Source organism: Apis mellifera, linkage group LG4, assembly GCF_003254395.2.
Source record: "Apis mellifera strain DH4 linkage group LG4, Amel_HAv3.1, whole genome shotgun sequence".
NCBI classification, from domain to species: domain Eukaryota; kingdom Metazoa; phylum Arthropoda; class Insecta; order Hymenoptera; family Apidae; genus Apis; species Apis mellifera.
Window position 1 is genome coordinate 5,011,201 of NC_037641.1, and position 24,857 is coordinate 5,036,057.

Below are 24,857 nucleotides of genomic sequence, written 5' to 3' on the forward strand. Positions count from 1 at the left end.
ATTTTTCTTTAAGAAACCGTACTATCACGGTGTTGTAACAACATACAGATCAAAAGAACCTTCTGTTTTCTTAGTTTCGTGTTTCATACGAAGATGCCAAGGGCCTGGGCAAAAATCCCATTTCTATATATATAAATTTATTATTCTACATCACTAACCTGTCATCATTCGCATAAAGTGCTTTAAAATCATTCCTAATACCCACTAAAAATGAATTATCATCTATATCGCCAGAAATCATTTCTAGTTCACCTGAGCTAGTGAAATACTAGTCAAAAAGTTAGGAAAACTGATATAATTCACGAGGATAAATTTATCATAGATGATAAAATTAATTATCCAAAAGCATTTATCAAGATAGCTCGAATAATCGACATTATATTACATTATATAAAAAATTAATATTAACGATTGAACAAAGAAATGAAATGAATGATGGAAAAAAATTGAAATTGATACACGAATATGGCAGCACACGCTTGTTTTCCACTGGGTCCCTGAATCGTCATTAATTTTAAATATCAACACATGGAGAAACTATACTCCCACTCCAAAGCGGAGAGTATATTAAAATGTACAACTCGTGCGTAAAAAAAAAAAAAAAAAAAGTGAAAAATAAGCACGATGAATAAATAGAAAATAACAAACGAAGATGACTCGTGTTTCAGTTTGTCTCGACAGATGCGTCGGTTGTAGCGAGCCTAATTTCCATACCAACTGGCACACACGCGGCTCGATCGACGACTGAGAAGTGGAAGTCAACGTATAACTTAACCCTGAGTAGACCTCGAACCGTGACGTTTCTATCATACGATGCAAACGTATTCGAGGAGAAAAGGAAACAAATATTAAACGGAACACGATGTTTTCGATCCGAGATGAACGAATTGAATTCGATTAAATTAAACGAATAACGGAATAAACAGGTTATTCGAGTTAGTAGATGCGCTACAATTTTCTATAAAATTATTCGTTAAAATAAATTTGTTTGTCTTGTTGATAATTAATTTAAATATCGTGGATAGTAGAGACATTGCAATTTAAAGTTATTTCAAAGATTCGTATAATGTGATTGCAAATTGATAAACGAAAAACGAAATTGCAGAAAAATACATTTTAAATGTATAAGAATTTACGAGCACGTTAAAATTTTCTTCTATCGAAATAAATAATATTAATTAATAATTAATTACGTTGAGTATGTTTTTATTTCAATTTCTGAATTTTTTAAATTCGAAAAGCAATTTCAATTTGCATCAAAATATTAAAAATAGTTAACAGTAAAGAATTTCTTATTGAACGAAACAATCTAAATCTTTTGCTTTTATTTGCGTGTAGCGTATATAATAACTCGAAAATTATTAAAAATATATATTTCCTACTCTCTTGTCGATTTCTCAATTCCATATCCGCTTTAAATCTATTTTGAAAACTTTAAAATAACATTGAAACGAGAAATAAATTAAAAGTCGTGCAAAATTTATAACAGTGTAAATTAATTTTGTAAATTAACCAATATGATAATCAAATAATCTCGTGAAAAATTCGCGATAATTGGATAAACATCAATAACAAGTTGATAAAACAGCGCAAAAATATGGAAAGAAACAAGAGAGAAGCGAATGCAATTGTCCTCTGCGCAATCGTGGATGAATAATGGGAAGCGGATTATCAAAAGGCCGATTAAAAATCGTTAATCGTCGACGAGGCTTGGATATCCTCCAAATTACGATATTCCCGTCACGACAATGAGTTATATTCGGTAGTTGATAGTTCGCGGTCATACACGTGACCGACGACATCTATTTTTGATCCATTTCATCTTACGCAGGCTAATTGTCAATTCAACGCGCGTATAGTGAAATCAATAAATTAAAAAGATTTTTTGTAATCGATCGATCGAATTGCGTGATGAATATCTAAAGCTTCGATTGTATTTTGTTTAATTGTTATTCGTAATTTAGTCACGAAACATGATAATGAAATGAATACACAAGAATGATTCAAAGATAGGAACATGGTTACTAAGATAAAGTTCAAAATATGATATAATTATAGATATTAATTATCATGATCATGATTTTAATTCCCCGTTGATATCGTTGAATCATAGATAAATGAAAGAAGATTTGAAGTTTATTTAATTTTACAATTTTTATTCTCAATTTGTATTTTGTACCATATACGATAAACATACAAAATACAAATTAAAATGATATATTTCAAAATGAAATTCTTATGGATTCAAATTGAGGATAATTTTCCAAATTATTCCAAAAATCCAAAATAAAAGAAATAATAAACGCAATGTTATAATAATTATAATAATTATAATAATTGATATTAATGTATTAATCATAAAGTTTTACATATTTTGAAAGAACCGATATGAATTAATCGCAGAATAAAAAATTAACGAAATTACCGAATGAAAATAAAGAATAATCGAAGGAAAATTTGGAAAACGAGAATAGAAAACAAGAATAAAAAAAAAAAAAAAGGAACTTGAAAATCGGAAGGGAAGAAAAACAACGCGGAGGGCGCCACGCAATAAAGGTCGATGACCTAAAGTGCCACCTGTACATCCTGAACCAATTTCCCCTTTTCGCCAGTAATGTGGGTCAACACGCTTCTTCGGTTAAAAAAGACATACTTGTATTGGCGAAACAATGATTTGACGCGTGCCCGAAAGAATGGAAACGAAATTAACCCCAACAGCGGCCATTGTACGAGTGCAATACGCACTGCGGTTAAAGGTGCGAAAGCATAAACTAGTGACCGATGAAAAGTGAACAAGCGAGGACATGAATGATGAAAAGAATCGAACATAATCATTTTCATTCTTTACAAAAATAATCACTTTCGTTATGAATATAGGTCATTGCGGAGAGCTCCTTAACGACTACATATCGACGAGTTTCATAGCGCAACGTTTGACCGCATTTTTTGCGTTTGCTGGTTACCAACAGAGATGTTAATTATTCTGCGGAATAAAAACGAGGTCGGTTGAAACTGCACTAATGTGAAGATACTGAGAAAAATGAACGATCAAAAATGCGTTTTCTAAATTAATCTATCATTTAACGCTCTTGTAAAAACTATGTTGATTCGAATGATTGCTTCCCTAGCTACGAAACACGTATTTACATCGGATACGCATTAGTGCACGTACACGCGAGCCGGTCAGCTGTTCGAACGTCGACGTCCAGACGTGAAATCCTCGAGCGGCATGCCGCGTCCTCGAGACGATTCCGTTCCTCGACCTCGTGGAAACGAGGCTAACCGCGCGAGCCGCACGATTCTGCAGACAAGAAGATGGCGGGGGAGGCGGGGTTGATGGGTAAAACGCGAATTAGGTTAGGTTCTATCGCGCGAGAGATAAATCGAGAGAAATTATAATGGATAGGGGAATAGAATGTTATTTTCTGATCTATTCATGAAATTCTACGTACACAAGGGACTGCAGACAAAACGGCAGAGTGGAAAAGCATGATTCGAAGGGTCAATGAGAATACTGGCAGGTCGATAGCAATGGCGCCGCGAAGCTACGAAGAAAATCAATCCTGTACGACACGCGACGTGTTTTGACGTGCCTATTTATTTCTCATTCGTTTTCGAAACATCGCGATACGACATTTTGTTTGAAGAATTAAGATAATCGTAGCGTAGATAGATAAGATTCATCCGAATAATACGAATAATACGGATAGGGAGGAAAACGAATGCAAGTCGAGAAATGCGAGAGTAAACTGACGTACCGACCGAGGTAGCCGGAAAAGACGAGGCCGCAGGGCCATGCACACGTACACACAAGTTAAGATCGCGCGTACACTGACACGTACAAAGCCAAGCTGGCATCGTATATCATATACAACGATATACCATTCACGATCGCGATTATAAGAAAAATATTTATGTTGCTTACTTTTGATCACTCGTTCCGTCGTGGAGAGCTTCTGCGAATTGTTCGAGGTCATGCTGTATCAGGATAGTTGACGGGTGGGCGCCGGCCTCTCGCTCTCTTTCTCTCCTTGCTCTTCTCTATTTCACTCTTCCTCTTCCCGGTCACACAGGATCGTCTCTCTCCCACTCTTTCACCGTGTCACTCTGTCACTGTTTTTTTCTTGTTTCTCTAGCCGTAGTTACTCGCGCGAGGTAGGTTCCTCTCCAACGGGGGGTTGGGTGGAAGGAGAGGGCGGTATTTTCACCTCGAGAGCCCGGCGCGGCACACACACATACACGCACGGAGTAGGGGAGGGAGGAGACGGGGGTCGGAGAGGTGACGGAAGTTATCGCACGGTGCGGCACATCGGTGGCTCTGAAGCGTTGTTCATTGGGCGTTTGCAGAGTGAGAAATTATTCTGCTGTGTTCCTCTCACTTCCCGTATATTTACACCGAACGACCTACAGTATGCCTCTTCTCGTTTTTCTCACTCCCTCTCTCGCTTGCTCTCTCGCTCTCTCTCTCTGCCCGACAAAAGATACCACCAACGCCTTTTGCGGGGCGAGTAACTGGATCGCTGGACCACGCGAGCTGCACGGCCCGCACCGAGGGGGTCTCGCAACCGCGGTACCACCACACGAGCAGCACGACAAAACCTCCGGTAAACGACAATAAGACGATGATTATTAACGACCGCAACGACGTCGACGAAGTAGAGGACAACGACAACGACACAATTGCGGCGTGAACACAGGGAGAACGATCACGGCGACGACGGCGGCGACGACGACGACGGTGAAGACGACGATGATGACCACGACGACGGCGATGGCGACGACACCGTAATGACGAGCACCGCGACACGAAACCGTGACACCGACACCCACGGTCGAAAACACCACGCCGCTAAATTCTACTACAAGATGTCTGTCTGTCTGGCTCTCCGCGGCGCGCACACTGACGGCTCCGCGGCTAGGAGACAGTCGCGCAGCCCTCCACGCGCAGCGATCATTCGAGAGCGCTTATTGGCCGCGCCGCCACCAGCTGCCGCCACTCGTTTACCGAGTGGAGGCGCCACTAACCACCATGGTCAATCGACGATCTTGCACCTAAATAAATTAAAATTCAATCTTTTTTAAAATAATAAAATCAATCGATATGACTTCCTTGTCCGAAAGAACATTATAAAAAAGAGAAAAAGATTCAAAAACAGATTCATCGATTGTTTTGTTCAATTAGGTTACTACCACTTGCTAGTCATCGAAAACGAAAACTTTGAATATTTTCAAATGTTTGCAGTTACAATATTTATTCCATTTGCATTTTAAATATATTTTTAATTAACATTATTATTTTATCATGATCGTATATTTAATGATCGTATATTCATTAAACATTAAACATTGAAACGTGCAAACAACAGCTGGTAAGTTAGCAGACCATATGCAATACCGCCAAATTTGAATATGCAATAATTAAAATGCAATTCTAATATTTGAATTTGAGCTTTCGTTATATTTATACAATATACAAATGCACACTTTTTACATCATAAACATCAAAAATATATATATAGATCATTAAAATTCCAATTTCGGTCTTTTTTCCACCCAAGCTTTGATATTTGGAATCGCCAATACTTTCTGCTTCAGAGATTTTAGATAGGGCTTGTCGTTCGTGATATCCGATTCATAAGCCGTATTCAACGAATCTGAGATGCCGACGAAAAACAGATCAGCATAACTCAACTAAAAATAAATAAAATATAACTCAATGAATTTCATAACCAATTTACAATTATAATGAATAATACGCTCACCTTATCACCATGCAAATAGCCTCCATTGTTCTTTGCCAATTCCTCTAATTTATTCAAGTAAAACGGTATTACCCTTGTCATTACATCGACTTTCTTCTTCGCTTTTAAAACAGGATCGGATTCTCTATAATAAGACGATATTGTCACTGGAAAGAAGAAGAAAGGAAATTTATCGATCACGTAGCTGAATCGAAACATTATTCACGTTAGTATATAGTTCGTGAAGGAATCAATTTGCATGGGAACGAAATCAATATTTACGCCATCTGAAATCGTAAAGAGCGCTCGCGATCGCGTCGATCTGCAACGTATCCAAATCAGTTTTGCCAAGCAGATTAAACTGTTTGGCCAGGTAACGGCAAATAGGTAATGTTTGCGAGTAAACTTTGCCGTTGATTTCCAACGTGGGCAGCTGACCGAACGGGGTCGCTGGGAAAATATCGAAATGTAGGTTGAAATTCTCAAATTTTTATCGAAATGGAATAAAAAAAAAAAAAAGAATGAGTACTTGGCTTCATGTTGCTCCAATCTTCCGAAGAATGAGTTATGCGAACATCCTCGAATTCAACGCCTCCATAACTAAGAAGAAACCTGATGGGTTCTCCTAGTCCCATTACATTGAAGTACACTAATTTGTAACTCGCCATTGTCATTAATCCGTGAAATGTAATGGTTGATTTTAAACCTTTTTTTCTTTTTTTTTCTTTTTTAATAATCACTAATTTCAATTTTACACAAAATTTTATGAAACTTGATAATAGATTATTCCTTTATTGTTCTGAAAATGAATGGAGTAGACACAAACAATCAAGTGTAAGACACTGTAAGTCACTGTGAATTAACTGGTTCCCAACGTTATATAAGAATTATACATTTCCCTCTCCACATAGTCTGGATTTCTCTCGTCCTTCTCATCACTGAACACATTCTCTCTGTCTATAAAATACTGTGAATGCTCTCACTGCCCTACTACGAACTCTGTTCATGACCACTCTTCTGGTTACTTTCACTTTTGTATTTTATCACAGTATAGATACTTATTATTTCAGCACAAGTTAGTCTTTTCATTAACTTATACAATGTGTCGAAACAACGACAACAATTTTTTTTTTCTAATCAACTTTTTAAAATTTTGTTTCCAATATCAAGACGATTTGTGCGGACAAAGTGAAGTGAGCAGAATATATCTCTTGACGTGAAGATATCTAACCCATCCTTGTGGTTATAAATCATCCAGTTTCTTTTGAATGAAAATAATCGTATACTTCGAATCAATAATCTTTCAACCTTATAAAGAAGAGATTGAGCGGTTTGCATCGTAGTTGCAAGACTTCAGTGAGCAGAAAGAAAGAAAAAAAAAAAAAAAAAAGATCCGTTTTTCAATAATTTAAACTCCGTGACACGATAAAGGAATCGTGTGGCTGAAACAAGGAATCTTTGTTCTGGAAATGACCGGCTGGCCATTTATCTTAATTACAATAGTCTTAATGAAGACGAAAGATCCTCATGCGATCAACGCCGAGGTTCCTCCCAATAATTTAAGTCCACATTACAATGAGTCTATAGAAATCGAGAAACGTCTCCCAGAAGATGTAGTTCCCAAGAAATATGTGATTACGATTTCGCCTGATTTTGATAAAAATGAATTTCACGGTAACGTTCGTATAGATCTCGAATTATTAAATGTTAGTAATTTTAGATATTATTATTAAACAAAATGGGATTATATTTAAAAAATATTTGTAAAAATTTGAATTTTTTTTTTTTTTCTTTTCAAAGAATCGAAGTTACATCATTTTACACTCGAAAGATTTGACCGTATCGTCGATCAAATTGTACATAGAAAAACCGGAGACAGAAATTCAAATACAATCTATCGTTAAGATGATGAAACGCGAGATGTTGATGATCAAGACTCATAGAAATATCTCCCAGGGACAATACATTTTGAAAATGGATTTCACCGGTAATCTGACCCAAAAAATGACCGGATTTTACTTAAGCACTTACTTTGATAAATCGATTAGGTAAAATCGATTTGATATATAATATTCGGATAAATCATCGAATCGAATGATAATTTTTTTTCTATTTTGCGCAGAAAATTAGCGGTGTCGCAATTCGAGCCACTATTCGCCAGAACTGCGTTCCCTTGTTTCGACGAGCCAAATTTCAAAGCCATTTTCGTTATTAATATCATTTTCACGAAAATGTTTTTGTATCATGCACAATCGAACATGCCTCTTAAGGTAATCGAATCATCGAAGCCAGTTTATTATTAAAAGATATGCAACGATTATGCCCGCTTTCCTTAGAAAATAGAGGCAATAAAAGACGAGGAAGACAAAGCAATCGCACATTTCGATCCCACGCCACCAATGTCCACTTATCTCGTTGGCTTTCTCGTGAGTGACTTCGATTGCGTAGGAACCGATATGGAACTCTTAAATGGAAATGAAATACCAATAACTATTTGCGTGAGGCCTATGTTCAAGCACAAAATATCATTCGCCTTGAACATCACAGTTAGAACGATGAAGTACTTCCTAGACACGTTTCAGATCGATTATCCCCTACCAAAGCTTGGTAATTAAAGAATCGACTCATCTTATAATTTTATAGGTTGAAATATAAGAATTATAAGTTTCCCCAATGTTCCATCTTGAAATTAAATTTTCCCCATACATACGTACCCTTCGTATATTAAAACATTCTCTTTTATTTTACCAGATGACGTAGAAAGACAGAGAAACGATAAAAATAAGCTTATCAAGTTTCTCCCCTGCGGCTTTCATTTATTTCTGGCTCATTTATTTCCAATACTGGCAATTTTCAGAAAATAGACCGACACCAATTTATCTCGAATGATAGCAATTTCGAATAATTATTTTGTTATTCATCTCCGATCTCAGATCTCGTCGCCATACCTGATTTCACGGCCGGCGCGATGGAGAATTGGGGTTTGATCACGTTCCGTGAAACGGAGCTGCTTCACAGCGAAAACAGCTCTTGCGTCAATACAAGAAGCGTAAGCTTGACGATCGCTCACGAATTGGCCCATATGTGGTTCGGCAATCTGGTCACCATGAAATGGTGGGACGATCTATGGTTGAACGAAGGATTCGCCACTTACATGGAGCATCTGGCCATTAATTCATTGTTCCCCGATTGGAATCTGGTCATCATTCATCTCTTGAATAGATCTACTTCTTCGTATGATTAAAATATAATTTCACGTAACATTAAATCTATCTTCTTTCCCATCAGATGGATTCCTTCCCGTTGTACACTAAATACGTCTCTATGAAACACGATGTGAAACTGCGTGCTCGGCCTATCGTGAAACGGATCGAGGATCCAGAGGAGATAGAAGAGCTATTCGATCCTGTGACCTATCAAAAGGTACGTTGAGAAAAGCGGTTAGAGTAGAGAATGAAAATTCTTGCAAGAAGAAGTAGATTATTTGGAAAGATTGAATTTGATGATGAAAATTAATGTCGAAGAGTGGCACGGAAGGAAGACAAAGAAAGTACAGCAATTGTGGTTGGTTGAATGGTAGGCTGCATCGGTGATTAGGATGCTCGAGGACGCTATTGGCAATGCCAGCTTGTTTTCCACTGTCGGAAAGTATCTGAAAACCTATCAGTTTCGTAATGCTGATTCTCGAGAATTCTTCGATATCCTGGCGAACAATACGCACTCCGTCATCGATATCGTAGATTTCGTCTCTCGATGGATGAGATTCCCCGGATTTCCGGTGGTCAACGTCCGCCGAAACAAAGCGGATTTTCAACTGCTTCGACGACGCTTCGTGACGAGCAGACGATACAATGAATCGATCGAGTACGTATAAAAAGTGAATAACGTGAATCTTGAAAAGGAAAAAGATGAAGAGTCACTCAAAAAAAAAAAATATTAAAGTGACGACAAACGAAAAGATAGAATATAGTAAAAAGTAAAGATATAAGAAAAATTAGAGATGAAACGTTCGAAACATCGAAACTTTCTTTTATTCGAAAATCAAATGCTTGGAGAATGAAAAATATATATTTTATAGATTAAAAATTTGAGTGAATTGAAAGAATCTCAGAGATGAAGGAGAGAAAGGAAAAAAGAAATCGTTCGATGTTTCGAGAGTTTCAAGATCTGATCAGAAAACAATTACGAGAAGGATTAAAATATTCGTGAAGTTTTTCGAAATTTCATTTTTGTTCAGTACAGGCTGGACCATTCCCATTAAATACGTGACGAGCAGACAAAAAGATAAAATCAAGTTGGATTGGTTTCTCGCTAATTACTCTTGCGGTAATAATAGCACACGTAACGAATTTTTCATCCCCAATTTTTTAACGTTACGCTCCAAATTTCAGTGGAATTATCTTTGGGAAGATCGGTGGATTGGATCAAAATGAATCACAATTCTATCGGTTATTACATCGTGAATTACACGGAAGATGCTTGGGATACGTTCAGCAAATTGCTATCAGAGAATCATTTAGTATGCGTCAGAATTACTTCGTACAATTCATAAGAGTTTTATCGTAGCTTCTGATTTCACGTTGAAACGATTTCAGGCTTTGAACGCCATAGACAGGGCGGATCTGTTGCACGATGCTTTTCTTTTAGCGGAAACTGATTTGAATTACTATGTAGTCATGAACCTAACTTCTTATCTGGTGAAGGAAAACGCTTATCAACCGTGGGTCGTTACTGTGGAATGGTTCAACCAGATGAACAGATTGCTTGCAGGAACACACTTGCTTAAACGTTTCCAAGTAACATGAAGAAAAAAAATATATATATAGAAATAAAATTATAATCGTAACAATTATTTATATTTCTCTGTTTTAAATTTCCTAGTCATACGCGAAGAATCTAATCGACAATATTTATCGCAAAATCAAGTGGAATTTTCATTTAGAGGATTCGTTTCAAGAAAGGTTAGTCCAAGTTTGCGTGATAACAGGAAATTTTTTTAATTATTTTCGAGAACGAGAAGAGATCATTTTTGTTATCTATGTACGTAATTATCTTTCGTACGTAAGAGAAATTGGTAAATATTTCTTTAATTTCATGAATTCTTTTCGACTGATTTTATTAGAAAGTTTCAATTCTTTAATATTATCATTATAGAAAAATAAAATCACAAAGAAAAAAAAAAGAACAAGGATATCCGTATGTTAAAAATCCAAAAAGAATTTTTTCAGACAACCTCTCTCACATACTTCTTACATAATTTTACGAAAAGTCATCCATTAAGAAAATCTTGTCTTGTTTCCGTTCGTTTCAAGAGAATTTCGTGTATTGATATTGAACGCAGCTTGCAGCGTGGGCCACGAGGATTGCATCGAGAAAGCTGGAAAATGGTTAAAGAATTTTCTGCAGAACGTGAAGCACGAACCATTGCCAGTCGATATTCGGTCTATCGTGTATTCGTACGGTGAGACTTGGTGATAACTTGGCAAAATATTTTTTCTTTTTGTCGATTTGTATACAATAAATGTACGGAACGATATATAGGTCTGTTTACGCGCGACGTTGGATCGATATACACGAATATGTCGCAACTATTGAAAATGGAGCAAGACGTACAGGAAAAGGAACGTATGATGATCGGATTGACTGGAGTTCTGGACAAGGATATTCTTAAACGGTTCGTCAAGCAGCGATTCATTCGCAAACTAATTTCCAAACGATTCTCCTTCGACTATTGGAGGCCTTTCTGTTATTTTGTCGCGTGTCGTTGTCCAATTTGTCGAATTCGCGTCCGATTTATGGCGCCTCTCGAATGTAAATTTATAGGCGAATATGTAAGTCGAAGGAGCGTTACGAAATCTTTGGATTGTCAATCGCTTTTGTGATTTTCCCTTTTCTTTTTTTATTTGAAATTTTCAAATCGATTAATTTCCAAATTAATATTTTTCCTAGTTTCAAAAGAAACGATAAAATTCTTCGATTTTTCTCTTCGATTTTAGATATCTCACGCAAGCATTGGACGAGACATTCATTCGTAAGCAAGATTTTGCCACGTTGCTGATGAAGATTGCCTTGAATCCCGTGGGGTTGGACGTCGCCTGGAATTTCGTAAAGTAATATGATGAATATTTTCGGATGGAAGAGAGCTTTTGTTAAACTTTCATTGTTTAAATTAGTGGATCAACAAATATTAAATTTTCTTGTAGGGAAAACTGGGTAAAGCTACGCGAAAAATACAAGACGAACGACTACGTTTTAGGAAAACTTACCTGTGGAATCTTATCCTTGTTCAAAGATCGTCAAAAGTTAGAGGAGGTAAGATCATTTTTGTGAAAGGATATATGAAATTTGTTAAAACTAATCTTCTATATCTCGAAAATCTTTGATATTCAAAAAATATATATGATTGGAAAATTCGAATCATTCCCAATAAGAAAAATTATTATTTCTACAGGCAAGAAGATTCTTTATGAAAAAAGGTGATTTAAAAATAACCATAAGCATGAAGAGAAACACTATCGAAGATATAGAAAACAATATCGATTGGATGGATATCAATATGCAAGTGATCGAGCAATGGCTGATCTCTCGTGGATTCAATTAATTTCTTTTTCTTTCCTATCTATGTCAAATATATTTTGGAATCTATTTATCGGCCAATGTGGTCCATCGGTTGATAGATTGATGTTCCTCGATCGGTTAAAAGATACGAAGCAGATAATCTTTTCTGTAATAATTTCAATTCGATTAACAATACGTTCTAATGTAAATTCGTAAACAAGATAATGCCTTCTATTTATTTTCCAAGTTGAGATTAAATAATTTTCGCGAGAAAAAAAAATCGATTAATCTTTTTGCTTTCTATCTTCCATGCAGATATTTAATGTAGATATATAAACAATTTATATAACACTAATTCGCAATTCGTCATAAATACACTCGTAATCATTTTGTCACGCAAAATTTAAAACTCGTTTAACTTTCTATGTCTACTCGTCACGAATAGTTCTCTGTGGCAAAAAATATTTGTTTTAAACAAATAATAGTTTACAGAGATTTTTTTCAAAACTATAAACATTCTAGAAACGTAAAATTCGTATGTAATAGTAACGAATCAAAGAAAGAAATCAAAATTGTTATAATTATTTTTCAAAGAAATTTGCCTTGTAATCTTCCAGATTTAATTTGCAAACGATGATAAAATTAACGCGCTCCAAATTTTAATTTCTTTCCTCTTTAAACATATTTTTGTAATCTACTTCTAAAATTATTTAGTTATTTTTTCAATTCCAATAAGTAATCATTAAAAATAATAGCTGTTTAAAGAATACATTTAAAATTAGACCTTCTATACCAATTTACTTCGTTTCGATAAATTGTATTTGATGAATTTGTCATATTTTCTTGTAACACGAATATTCCAAGGATAAAAAATAAATTAGCATTGAGTAAATTCAATAATATCCTCAAATCAATTTTCACCGATCCAGGGATTAATCGATGCCCATCTAAACCTCTCTTCGCAACGAACTTCCCCTTCGTTGCTATAGGCGTGTCGTATCTAATCGTAGAAGAAAGAAAGAAGGCGTTGTTCTCCTTACGAGTCGACTTCGTTATCGGCCATTATCGAAATTTCTTTCATTGCCGATACAAACCGACCTGGTAAACAAGCAGTAACACAGAGAGAGAGAGAGAAGGAGGAGGAGGAGGAGGAGGAATCATCGTCGATAGCCGATGCAAACGTTCCAGTGAATGATCCTCCGTGTTCAACGACGCGAGTGCACCGTCTCTGCGTCCACGAAAGAGTCGACGATTTTTCGGAAGCATCAATCATCTCGAACAATTGTGAAGTGGATCGATCGAGGGGGTGGAAAAAGGGAAAGAAAAGGGAGAAAGGGCGAGTCGAGTTTCGTTCCTTTCGCCATACCATTTTCGCTGGTAGTTGATGCTTCGAATATTGGAAATACTTTTATTCTGATCCACGGGAAATAAAATAATCGGGGGGGAAAGGAGGATGAATAGAACGGTGCATTACGCGTTGGTGGCGTTCTGGGAGAAGTCGGGGTGCAAGATCGTGGCCGATTACCCGGCGAAGCAGGATCCAGCTTACAGGGAGATCGCTTTGAGCACGGTCGATGGACTAAAGTCGGTGGAGAACGACAAGATCAGCTTCGATCGGGGCAAGTAAGCGCGATAATTTGAATCGCACTATTTTTTTAAGAATATTTAGAGAAATAGAGAATTTTATTATTCGAATGAAAGAATTAATATAATTGTTCGAGGGAGTGGAAACTTCGGATGTGTTTAATTATATTCTCTCTCGGAGATAATGGAGAAAAAAAAAGCTTCAAATATAATGTTGGACGATAAAGAGTACAAAGAATGTTTGCGCATGTTTGGGTGAATGTATTTTTTGAATTTATCGTGCTCGTTAAGTAGACATCGTGTACATTGCGATTTTTTTTATGTATGAATAATTAATGCGATGTTAAATTGCTTATCGTTAACGAGTTTTGAGCTTTACACGCGATTGTAAAATTTGTATGGATTAATAAAGTTCCGTGGAGCGAAGACAAGAAATTAGAAAATATACTTAGTGCTACTTTTTTTCTTCTAATAATTTCATGAGCGCTTTCTTTTTTTTCATTTTTTTAATTCCATAAAATCGTTACAAACAGAGAAATCCACTTTTCTCTCTGTTTCCTCTCTTGAGGATTCATAAAAAAAATCGTTCCTTGATAACGGTTCCTGAAATCTTGGAAAATATCATCTCTCCACAGGTACACAGTGCACGTGCTTATCGGTGAACTTCACTACGCCTGCCTGACCCTGAAACCGGATTGCCCTTCGTCGGCAGCCAAGCTGGAGTCCTGTTCCCAGGTATTTCTGGAGAGGTTGAGAAGCATTTACAAGGAACTTCCTATCCTGGCCGATCTGACCAGAGATCTGACCAGTTTAACTGTCATCGATCTCTCGAAACCTTTGAAAAAGATAGTGGTACGTTGAACACGCTCACTTTCGACAAAATATCAAACGTTGAATTACACATTGTTTCAGGATGAATACAATCAACATAACACCGACGTGATCCCAAGATTGGAAGGAGAATTGGCGGAAATTCGCGAAATATTGATGGACGGGGTTCAGAAATTGATCGACAGAGGCGAGAGGCTCGACGAACTCGTTCGAAAGACTCAGAGCTTGCAAATTATGGTAAATCGGGTTGCGATTATATCAGTTTAATCGACTTCGATGTTGTATAAATAAAACGTGTAACGAAGGTGCATAATTAGATCGGCACCGTGAAAAATATTCATTGAAATTGACCCCATCGATCAATAACGCGTCCACGAGTACGGCCCCGCGAATCGATTTATTTCCCCGTGGGTAATGCGAGTGTCGAGATTACGCTCTTTTATATTTATACGCGTTGAAACGATATAAAATATTAATTGCTTCTGCATCGAACCTCGATTAACCGCTCCATCCTTCACGCTTTTAAACTTCACCCTTTCGAATTACTTTCCCTCTCTATCCACAATTCTTCAATCTGTCTTGCAGAAAAAAGATTAACAATTTTCACAATTGAAATTCAATTTAGAAAAGTTTCGAGTTTTCTTATCATTTTTGTTGTTGTTGTTGTTTTTATGAAAACTCGAAACTTTCAAAGTTTTAATCGAAATAGAGAAGTGATTTGCATAAATAATGCTTGAGTTGTTTTTTGAAACTGAAAATTTGATACATTGTTAAGAATTTTTCTCCCTTTTTCTTACTCTGTACAGTCAAAGGATTTTCACGTATTGGCAAGAACGAACAAGAAGAGGAAGAACGCCATTATGGCGGTGATGACGGTGACGTTTATGTTTTTCTCTACGACCCTCTTCGTGTTTCTACTCTACGTAGGGATTCTCTGAGAAATTGTTATAAACATAACGCATAAGATTTTCTAAGAAATACGAGAAAATAAATAATTTATTAGCCAGAAGAATATATCGTTTTCTGACTTTCTGCGTACACATAATTCTTCTTGAACGAACAACCGAAGATTGTTATTAATTAAAAAAAAAAAAAAATAAGCAAATTGAAAGCAATCGCAGCAAAGTTCACAATCACATATCATACAAGTACAAATAATTTCCCATTTCCGTCCGAATCTTATTGAAACGAAAGTCGTCGAAAATGGCATCGGTGAACGAATTAATGATAGATTTCGTTCAATTCGAAGACGACATCAGACGAAAAGAATGCGTAGCAGAAGCGACCAGATATTTGTATTTCATCGCTGCACGAAGGATACAGGTTAATGAAGCTTGTTCGAGATAACTTGGATAGAGGAATTCCTAGAAAAAGTTTTTCCAGGGATCCTTTGAAATCCCTGAGAACGACTTGCGAATAAGATAACCCCAGCCTACGATAACGACAATTTCTGCCCGAGTTTATCGTTTTTTCTTATCTGAACGGCGAGCCTCGCTAATAATAAAGCTTCCAGTGTTGTAACCGTAACCGGTCCGTGAGATATCGATTATTTAAGGTCAAGATCACGACACATCGATCCATGACTCCTCCGTTGTTGTTTTTCTCTTCTTGATCCATAAGATTCTCACCTGGAAAATACATTTTGTGATTCTAATATATATATATTTTAATAAACAGAGAAAATTTGAATTATTCTTAATTTTTATCCCTCTAAACTATTAATTGATTATTGGAAAAATCTAGGTGTATAAATATATATATTTTGATTTACAATAGAAAATAGAAAAATTGTTAGAACTATTTCAAACATCTTGAAACATTGTAGAGTTTGTGTGCAATAAAGTATCGAAGAAATTATTCCTTTTAAGCGCGAATTCTCTATTTCTTTGTTCGATTGAAATTAGGATATCGTTCTTCCGATGTTACAATTCGGTTCAATTGGATTTTGGGTGGGCAGTGCAGGCTTGGATCCGCGGCATTCTCACCAGAAATCATCTTCGATTGCTGCACGAGAGCGCTATCATCATTCAACGTCATTGGCGGGGCTATTGTGCAAGGATCATTTTCGAGCAATGCATGATTCAAAGCGTTCATCAAATGTGGCAGGAATATTACGACAAGATGGCGATCAAGATTCAAGCGTTTTGGCGCGGTTATTGGCTGAGGAAAACTGTGCTCGACATTAAAAAGATGCATTGTTGGTTGAACGAAGTGTACGAAAAGAACGAGGAAACTGTGAACAACATGAAGAGGTTTCTTTATTTAATAAAAATTCTATTCGTATTTCTTCTCTTGAATTTCATATTATATATTCACGAAATATAAGTGAGAAATGAAATATTAAAAGAGCCAAATATTTTAGATTCAGGAACAAGGAGATCGAATACGTTCAAAAAATAATGGAAGAGGAGTCTATGCAGTGGATACTTTTCATTCTGTTCAAGGTAAATCTGAAACGATAAAAATTACAGAGATTGGAAATCAAATTTCGTTGTCCCGTTCCGTTTTCGTGTTACAGCTTCACCATTTGTTGAGAACCACGTGTCGGCCAGGAGTGATCACAAAAATTGACAATGCCAAGTTCACTTTTATCGAGGCGATGCTGAAATGCTTGCAGTACAAACATTATATACGCAATAAAAAATTAAAACCAAAGGAGAAGAAGTGTCAGAAGTGTCAAATCGATGAGAAACCATCGTTGATTCTACGCGGCACCTATTACGAGAAATGCGAGAAAGAGATTCGTGAAATCCAGAAAAGGCTGGAGGCGGAAGCGATGCCGCTGTACAGAAGTAATAGATTGAAAGGAGATATTAAATTTCGTTCGATATTGCATTGGCCGTGTGATAAATTTAGGCGAGCCTTACGATGAACATGAGAAGAGTATGCGAAAAGTGAACCATATGCGCATACTAACCGCTTTGGAGGAAACGTACGACTCGAATGTGAAAAAGAGGGAGGAACAGAAGACAACGTGTTCCTTGAGAAAAGAATTCGAGCAGGGGGCTTGTTACGTCAATGAGGACTCGCTTCTTGAGAAAATCGAGAAAATGGATTGTCACTTGAACCGGTTACACTTGAAATGCCCCGTTCACGATTCTTCGACATAATTGTGTTCTTATAAATACTTTCAATCAATACGATGTATTCGATGAAATATGTCAAATCTCGAAGAACAAATGGAATTAAAATTAAAAATCAAGCGTTCGATGCTTTTACGATTCAGATTTACGCGCAATCGTTATTTATTCACGATCTTGAATTATTTTCAATATTGTTAGCTAATTTTTTTCAGATGATTATGATATTACGATTATCGTTCATGCCAATGGATCGCTCGATGCTGAAGAATTAAAAAATCGAAATCAGTCCGATAACCAACAATCTTGTTAACATTGTATGAAACGTATATGATCGATGTTTTTGATCTAAGAATATTCTCTATTTTCCAAACAATTCATCCCTTGATTGTAATCTTAAACTTGTCCATTCAAAATCAGCAAAAGGAAATAAAGAGAAACGAAAGAAAGGATTATTGAAAACAGTGAATTTTATTAAAGTAAATAACCTGCTATAAAACTACATTTATTCTAAATGAAAGAAAGCGACAAAGTACATTTTTCGAGTTAAGCCTTGCAGACGAGAGGAACGGTCAATTCCTCGGTGGTGGAAACAGGTTTCTGGCTGAGGTCAGGATTGGCGCCCTTCTCGATTCTCTTCTTCAGCTTCATCGCGGCCTCGTTCTTCTCCATGCAATGGAACTTGTACGGCTTCGATTTCGTCTCGACAGCGGTGCAACCAGACGCGCAAGAGACCACTGGACGCATGGTGAAGCAGATCTTGTCATCGGTCTCCTTTACCTGGGTCCTGTGGATCATGCAATGTTTGTTAACGTTATGGTGGTAACCCCAGGTCGACATCTCGGTGTCCAATCGTCCCGATTCGCTGTCGCTGATCACGTTTCTCTGCTGGGTCCTCTCCTGTCGGATGCAATCGTGATCCTGAAGAGATTTCGCCACGTTCAACGAGTCGCCCTCGCATTGGTTACTGATCAAAGCGTAGCTGGCTACGAAGTGTTCGGGCTTTCTGAACAGGCAGTTCTTGGGTCCCACGAAATCGTTGGTCGAGTCGTGGTCGAAATTGCCGCAGAGACCGCGAACGGAGTAGCGATAATCTTCAGACGCCTGTGAACGAGTTTTAAATTCATTATTTGAGAATCGAGACGATTTCGAAATTTCATGATTACCTTGAGCATGACGCGTTCACCGTCCAGAGCCAGGGATACGTCAAATTTGTCAGACGTCAGACCGATAAATCTATCACCCATCTTGTAGATCTCGAAAATGATCTCGTTTTCTTCCACCTTCTGATAAGCTTTGTTCCTGGACACCACGATTTTCTCACCGTTCACGAACACCTCCGGCTGGCTCGTCGTCCCAGGCACGAACTTGATCTTGTCGCTTCCTAGCAATACCTTCACCTCCTTCTGCCCGGTCTCGTTCTCCCGGCTGAGGACGCTCACGCTTTTGTCCTTGGGAATGTGAAGTTTCTCGTTGTGATTGTCCGGGTTGATCCTAGGATACGTGGTCATGACAGCGTGCCAGCAGGGGCCCAATCTGAGAGGATAGTCTTTGCCGTCGAACGTCTGGACACGGGTTTTGTCCAGCATACAGGAAGCTTGAATTAAATTAACGGTGAGCCTCGAGATGACTCGATTCGATCAAGAAAAAAAGAATACTTACTTTCATCCTCGTAGAATACGTTGTTAATCAACAGGTCCTCGTCGGCAGTGTCCAAAATATCCTCAGTGCTGAATCCAAAGTCGGACAATTTCACGTCCTTGAAATGTGCATCCATGATGGGCGTGTTGACAATCACGTCGGCCTTGTCCAGGTACTCGTTCAGCTTAGCCCTCACGTCGATCTTCTTCTTGCCGGCGTTTTTGGGATTCGAGACATCCAAGCTCACGTCCAAATTGTCGATCTCGCTCAAGCTGAAGAGACCCTGGGAATAAAGGGCTATAAGGGCGTCGGAGGGGACCTCCATCGAGATGTCCACCTCGTCGAGCAACATGGACAGTACGACAGCTTTCTGACACGTTCTCAATATCTTGTTCCCCCGTTTCATGTCCTCCACGCAATCCTTGATTATGGACGTAGCCCCGACCAATTCCTTAAGCCTAGGGCTCTGCCTAAGTTTACCGTTCATATCGATCCTCTCGCCCTTGCCGCAGTTCTTCCCGTAACGGATATCCACGTTGAAATCCATCTTCGGCTTCTGGTCCATCTTCTCGTCGTAGGACAGAAGAGTTTCCGGCGAGACCATGATCTGAGAGCCGATGCAAACCTCGTAATCGGCGTTGCTCCTCGGCATTTCGACGCGCCAGAAACCGAGCAATCGCCCCTTATTCTCCACGTTGCTCTCCGACCAGGCCAGGGTGAGAACAGTCTCGCTCTCCGACTCGCCAGGAACGTGCACTCGAACGTCCACCACGTACGATTTCGCCGATTCGATACCCCTTCCCGCTTCCCTCATCATTTCTTGCCTACGAGTCTTGCTGTTCGCCTGCTTGTCCGTCGGCTCGACCGCCATCATTTTCGGTGTCCAGTTCTCTGAATCCGTGTCGGGCCGTGTCATCACCTTGCTGTCGAACGACGTGGAGAATATCACAGGATCTTTCTGCTCCCCCTCCAAATTCATGTACATGTCTACCTTCACGTATCTCTCGTTGTCCATGCTCCAAGGGTAGGGGAGACGATCGGTCAATTTCTCGGTATCGATCAGTTCCCACATTTCCTCGTTAGTTTTAGCAGTTTCGACGTTTAACCTGAATGGTCCCTCGTTCTTTGGAAGGGCGAGGGATGTGTTGTCGTCGGGGATCATCGGTCGAGTTCCCTTCTCCATCGACAGGGGACGAAGATTCAGAATATCGTGGTTGGACACGAATGGAACGACGCTGTAATGGAACAGTCTCGACTTCTCCTCGCCCTTCATCGGCCAGATCTTCCATTGCATGTTGCCCTTGGGCGTGTTCACGTCCAGGGAGATTTTCAGGGGGGCGTACACGTGCAAGTTCGAATCGATGCCGGAGATGAAGTGTCGATGCTCGAACGGCGTGACGAAACCTACTCTTCCTTGCACGTTCTTCGAAAAGGTCAGGCGAAGGTTCGAATTAGCGATGAAAGCGAAGTCGGGATTGATCTGCGCCTGGACAGTTCCGCTTGTCTTGGTCAACTTTATAACGTTGAACGTATACACGAATGGTAAGCCGGTTTCGGTGGGGAAACTGTGCACTGACTCATAGGTGTCCAACATGTTGACGTTCATGAACTTTCCTTCCTTTACAGCCTCTATGTAGTTGGAGATCACTGAAACGTTAAACGATATCTCTCTCAGATTTGATCGAAAAGTCTTTTTATTAAAATTTAATGGAAGAAAAATAAAAGAAGATACATATACTTACACGTGGGTAATTTGTCGAGAATGTGTTTATCGAAGGGGAAGAATTTCAACGCATATTTGTTGTTTATCATCAAGTTTCCTTCCAGAGGAACGAGCTCTTCGGGGACGATCTTCAACTCCTCGGCGATCTTCTCGGCCGCCGAAATAATCGTTTCTCGGTCCTTCACGCTCCTCAGGCTCAACTCCATGAATGATTTCACGCTCGAGATCATGGCTAGCACTTTGGTGGAAGGTACTTTTATGTCGCCGTTGGAGGAGTACCAGGTAAGGTAGAGGATGCGCGGGATCACGCTGTCTTCGCTTCCCACGTAATTGAGGATCATATGGGTGATGATGTTCTGGTTCTCCAAAATCTTCTCGTCGATGTATCCCCTTGAGAGTTCGTAGTCGTATTCGTGATGCGTGAGAAGGTGGTTCACGCTCCTAGCTTTCTTCGCGAGATCTTTCCATTCGGGGCTCTTCAGCTTCATCAAACTTTGGATGGTCGATTTCACGGCCGAGTTCACCTGCCTGTTCGTGTCCAACTTGGTGAATTCCGCCATTCGTTGCAACATGCTCAACGGTGGATTGGTCTTCATCAGAAGGAAGACCGCGGTGCAACGGACTTCGTGGCTCTCCATCGTGTTCAGATAAATCTTGTACAGAACCGAGCGTGCCAATTTCGGATTAGTTTCGGTTAATTTGCCCAAAGAGCCGACCATCAACGTCCTCTGGAACACGGTCATCTGCTGTTTCCCTTCCAGATATGGCTCGAACACGGACAGAATCTTGGGTTCCCCGATCATGCCCAGAGCCATGATGTAAGTCTGGATCCTTGGACTGTCCTTTTCTTGATGGGCTTTCCTCAGCTCGCGTTCCAGGAATGGTATGTACTCGTCGTAGAGGCTGTTGTCGTGTTTCGACGTAAGACGACCGAACGTGTGGACTGGATAATTATTGTGAATGCTCCTCTTGTTCACTTGGGCGTTGTGGATCATCTCGCAGAACGATAAGGTTGCGGCGGTGTTGAGGAATTGCTCGTTGCTCACTTTAGGATTTTGTAACAGTTCCTGGAAAAATATCGAGAAAATATCGTAAAATTTGTGAAATTTGTGCAAATCGATCGTTCGTGTTGGATATTACTCACGAAGAAGGATCTGATGTAGCTGTCAGTCGGTGTGCGAACAGTCTTCGGAAGCTTGCTCATGATGTTCGCTGCCTCCATGCTTTTGGTAGTCCCCCTTTCGATCCATTCCTTGATGGTCAAGAAGGCAGGTCCCGTTCCAGTTTGGGTAATGGCGTCTCTGAACACCGTCCATGTATTCTGCTTGACAACCTGAGACTTGTCGTTCGGTTTCAACTCGTTGGGAGAGATCTGCATGTTGCTCTCCAACTCGCTTATTTGCTTCCTGTTCATGGTGCGCATCAAATTGCAAAGGATCATGAATTTCTCGAGGGTTGCGTGAACGGGGATGTTGCTCGCATCTTCAAGCTCGTTGGCAATTTGGAAGATAAGCTCCTTGGCGGCGTTTATTACGTCCACTTTGCCGGATTTTCCAATGTGTTTCCCTTTGTACCCGACGAAGTTGGGCAGCAGAGAATTCTGAGGAGCGTCCTCCAAAGTGGGTTTAGGCTGCCAGAAATCGTTCTCCTCGCTGCTGGAAATGCTGGACGAGCTGGAACTGATATCAGTTCGGAGGTTCAGAATATCTTGCTTCAACTTTTCTTCGCTCGAGCTGAGAGAGTTGTCCGAAACGATCTGGTTGGAATTCATGGCTGTTTTACTGACTCTGCGCTCCTCGACATCCGAGAAAGGATTGTTATAGATGTAAACCAAATTGCCAGTGGATTCTGGATTGTTGACCGTGGGCAAAGGTTTCGACGTTTTCTCCATCTTTGCTAAAGTCAGGTTCATTCTGCTAAGCACCAATCCGTTTTGACGATCGTAGAGTCTAGGGCTGACCATCATCTTGCTCGTAGTCACCGACGATTGGATGGTGAAATGTTTCAGGCTTCCTGAGATGACGATTCTGCTCGTTGAAGATCTCTGGAACAACGAAAGTTACGTTTAAAGATCGATCTCCATTTTTCCTTCAGAATATTTAAGATCTATTCGAATATTCAAAATCTGAAAGATCTCTAGATTTTAGAATCTTTAACAAGAATTATTAATTCGATCCCTCTTCCAAACTCACCGAGAAGAACTTTCCATTCTTGTTCGTTCCAGGTTCCAACCTCGAGTTATCCGTCATACCGAAATGATAATTTATCCTTTGATCGCAGTTATCGAAGTTCTTGATCTTGATCACCTCCATGTGGCGGCCATCGCCCTTCAACGTCGGCATCGGCACCAATTCCGGCGATCTGTGGATCACAAAGTCCGACAAAGGCGCTATATCGTAGAGAACCTCGCATTTCCCTCCCACGGAGTCCTCCATGGCTTTGAACGAGGCGTACGGCTCGTCGTCGGTCGGAACTTGCACGCTGTTCACCTTCACGGCGTTTTCACTTTGAGTGTCCACTTGCAGTTGGCCAACGATGCTCTTGAGTATGTTCACCTCCCAAGTGGGGACGTCGCGATCAACGATCAGATCCCTGATCAAACCGTGTTTCATCCTGATCTGGAACGGTTTGCCGGAAATAGGCAGGTCACGGAGCTCCAACATTTGGTCGGAGATCTCCGTTTCCCATCCGTCAGGCATGGACTGTTGGACACGAGCATATTGGCCGTTCCACACTTTGGCGGCAAGCACGTTTGAATCCTTCGCCTGTACGGTGAGCAACGCCTTTATCAGAATACCGGTATGCACGTCCGACAGATCGCCCAGACTCGTCAACGTGCGACTTCGAACGAGATACGTGTACTCATTCCCGACTTGCCAATTGTGCTGGAAGTCGGCTGAAACTGTCCCCGCTGTAGGAAGGAGAACGGTTATAGTTTTTTTCGGTATCGAAGAAGATGGAAGATTATCGTTATACGAAAAGAAATTTGTCTTTCTTTAAAATTCTATTATCGAGGGTTTTTGTTCGATTCGTGGAGTTGGAAGGAAAATTGAAATGTAAATATTCGAAGAATATTTTTATTAGGAATCGTTCAGCTCTTGGGATATTTTATCGAGAAAATTTCTTTCTATTGTTTCTGATATTATTTTATTGATGATAAAATTTTTTTTATTTCAAATTTAGTGAAACGATCGAAAGTATTAAACAGTAGGAAGAATGGAAATAATTTGAGATGAGAATTTTCTTACCGAACAGTAAAAGCGTTAGAAGTAGCAACATGTTGAAGACAACTTTCGAGAAAGTAACGATGCATTTGATTCGGCTTAGCAATTTATATCTTATTTATGCTAAATCAGCATTTTTCTCTCTTGCTAGATTGAAACACGTTATTATGACTATTTTTTTTTTTTATTTTATTTTATCTTCTTTATTTTATCTCTCCGCTCGTTTCTAATAGCGCGTCTATAATCTGTGTTTGTCATGACAACAGCTAATAATAATAAGATGTTTTGAAAAAAACATGTAACTATAAATGATTCGATATTATTGTCTTCGAATACGTAATAATAATATCTGTTTTCTTTCAATTGATTTTTAAGATGCGATTATAAGGTCAATATGTAATCGAGAAGTATAAAATTATAACATAGTTTTATATAAAAAAGTAAAAAATTTATCTTTAACAAACAGTTTAAAAGT

General features: G+C 39.0%; 6 protein-coding genes across 15 annotated transcripts in view; 3 read left to right on the plus strand and 3 right to left on the minus strand.

The window, feature by feature from the left end:
- LOC411046 (serine/threonine-protein phosphatase 2B catalytic subunit 2) overlaps window positions 1-4,922 on the minus strand; it is a 160,121-nt gene extending 155,199 nt beyond the window's left edge. For 5 of the 7 annotated variants that reach the window (XM_026440054.1, XM_026440049.1, XM_026440050.1 and 2 more), the window contains exon 1: window positions 3,926-4,921. In XM_026440054.1, coding sequence (XP_026295839.1) covers window positions 3,926-3,977 — 52 coding nt within the window. In that variant the 5' untranslated portion in view covers window positions 3,978-4,921. Of the gene's footprint in view, window positions 1-3,925 lie in introns of all 7 variants that reach the window. The other 2 variants (XM_026440048.1, XM_026440052.1) reach the window with 2 other exon arrangements.
- Window positions 4,923-5,432: 510 nt separating this feature from the next.
- GstS4 (glutathione S-transferase S4) lies at window positions 5,433-6,594 on the minus strand. 2 transcript variants are annotated; one of them, XM_006560503.3, is made up of 5 exons: window positions 6,497-6,594; window positions 6,271-6,419; window positions 6,024-6,191; window positions 5,763-5,908; window positions 5,433-5,691 (listed from the first exon to the last, which is right to left on the minus strand). In XM_006560503.3, exons 2-5 carry the CDS (start codon window positions 6,413-6,415, stop codon window positions 5,524-5,526), a joined length of 627 nt encoding a protein of 208 aa, XP_006560566.1. In that variant the 5' UTR covers window positions 6,416-6,419; window positions 6,497-6,594; the 3' UTR covers window positions 5,433-5,523.
- A 329-nt stretch (window positions 6,595-6,923) lies between these two features.
- On the plus strand, window positions 6,924-12,948 carry LOC552078 (glutamyl aminopeptidase-like). Of its 2 annotated transcripts, none has more exons than XR_408769.3 (16): window positions 6,924-7,447; window positions 7,542-7,789; window positions 7,864-8,011; window positions 8,078-8,348; window positions 8,675-8,940; window positions 9,030-9,164; window positions 9,322-9,605; window positions 9,979-10,067; window positions 10,133-10,260; window positions 10,337-10,537; window positions 10,623-10,702; window positions 11,083-11,202; window positions 11,283-11,415; window positions 11,738-11,851; window positions 11,945-12,053; window positions 12,193-12,341. XR_408769.3 is itself a non-coding variant. In XM_006560577.3 (16 exons), the coding sequence occupies exons 1-16, from the start codon at window positions 7,211-7,213 to the stop codon at window positions 12,340-12,342; spliced, it is 2,742 nt and encodes a 913-aa protein (XP_006560640.1). In that variant the 5' UTR covers window positions 6,924-7,210; the 3' UTR covers window positions 12,343-12,948. The 2 variants fall into 2 exon arrangements, 1 of the variants encoding a protein (XP_006560640.1); XM_006560577.3 differs by having other exon boundaries at window positions 11,054-11,202; window positions 12,193-12,948.
- A 522-nt stretch (window positions 12,949-13,470) lies between these two features.
- On the plus strand, window positions 13,471-16,403 carry LOC100577614. Of its 2 annotated transcripts, XM_026440072.1 has the most exons (5): window positions 13,476-13,676; window positions 13,749-13,922; window positions 14,519-14,735; window positions 14,796-14,951; window positions 15,521-16,403. In XM_026440072.1, exons 2-5 carry the CDS (start codon window positions 13,753-13,755, stop codon window positions 15,650-15,652), a joined length of 675 nt encoding a protein of 224 aa, XP_026295857.1. In that variant the 5' UTR covers window positions 13,476-13,676; window positions 13,749-13,752; the 3' UTR covers window positions 15,653-16,403. The 2 variants fall into 2 exon arrangements, with proteins under 2 accessions (XP_016767375.1, XP_026295857.1); XM_016911886.2 differs by having other exon boundaries at window positions 13,471-13,922; window positions 14,519-14,732.
- A 92-nt stretch (window positions 16,404-16,495) lies between these two features.
- On the plus strand, window positions 16,496-18,444 carry LOC107964258. The gene is made up of 3 exons (XM_026440073.1): window positions 16,496-16,966; window positions 17,077-17,158; window positions 17,233-18,444. Exons 1-3 carry the CDS (start codon window positions 16,791-16,793, stop codon window positions 17,584-17,586), a joined length of 612 nt encoding a protein of 203 aa, XP_026295858.1. The 5' UTR covers window positions 16,496-16,790; the 3' UTR covers window positions 17,587-18,444.
- Vg (vitellogenin) lies at window positions 18,285-24,461 on the minus strand. Its single transcript, NM_001011578.1, is given in 7 exon segments — window positions 18,285-18,898; window positions 18,961-19,391; window positions 19,457-21,082; window positions 21,178-22,225; window positions 22,303-23,202; window positions 23,351-24,069; window positions 24,407-24,461. Coding segments are annotated over 7 exon segments (5,313 nt in total). The 5' UTR covers window positions 24,438-24,461; the 3' UTR covers window positions 18,285-18,340.
- Window positions 24,462-24,857: the final 396 nt, after the last annotated feature.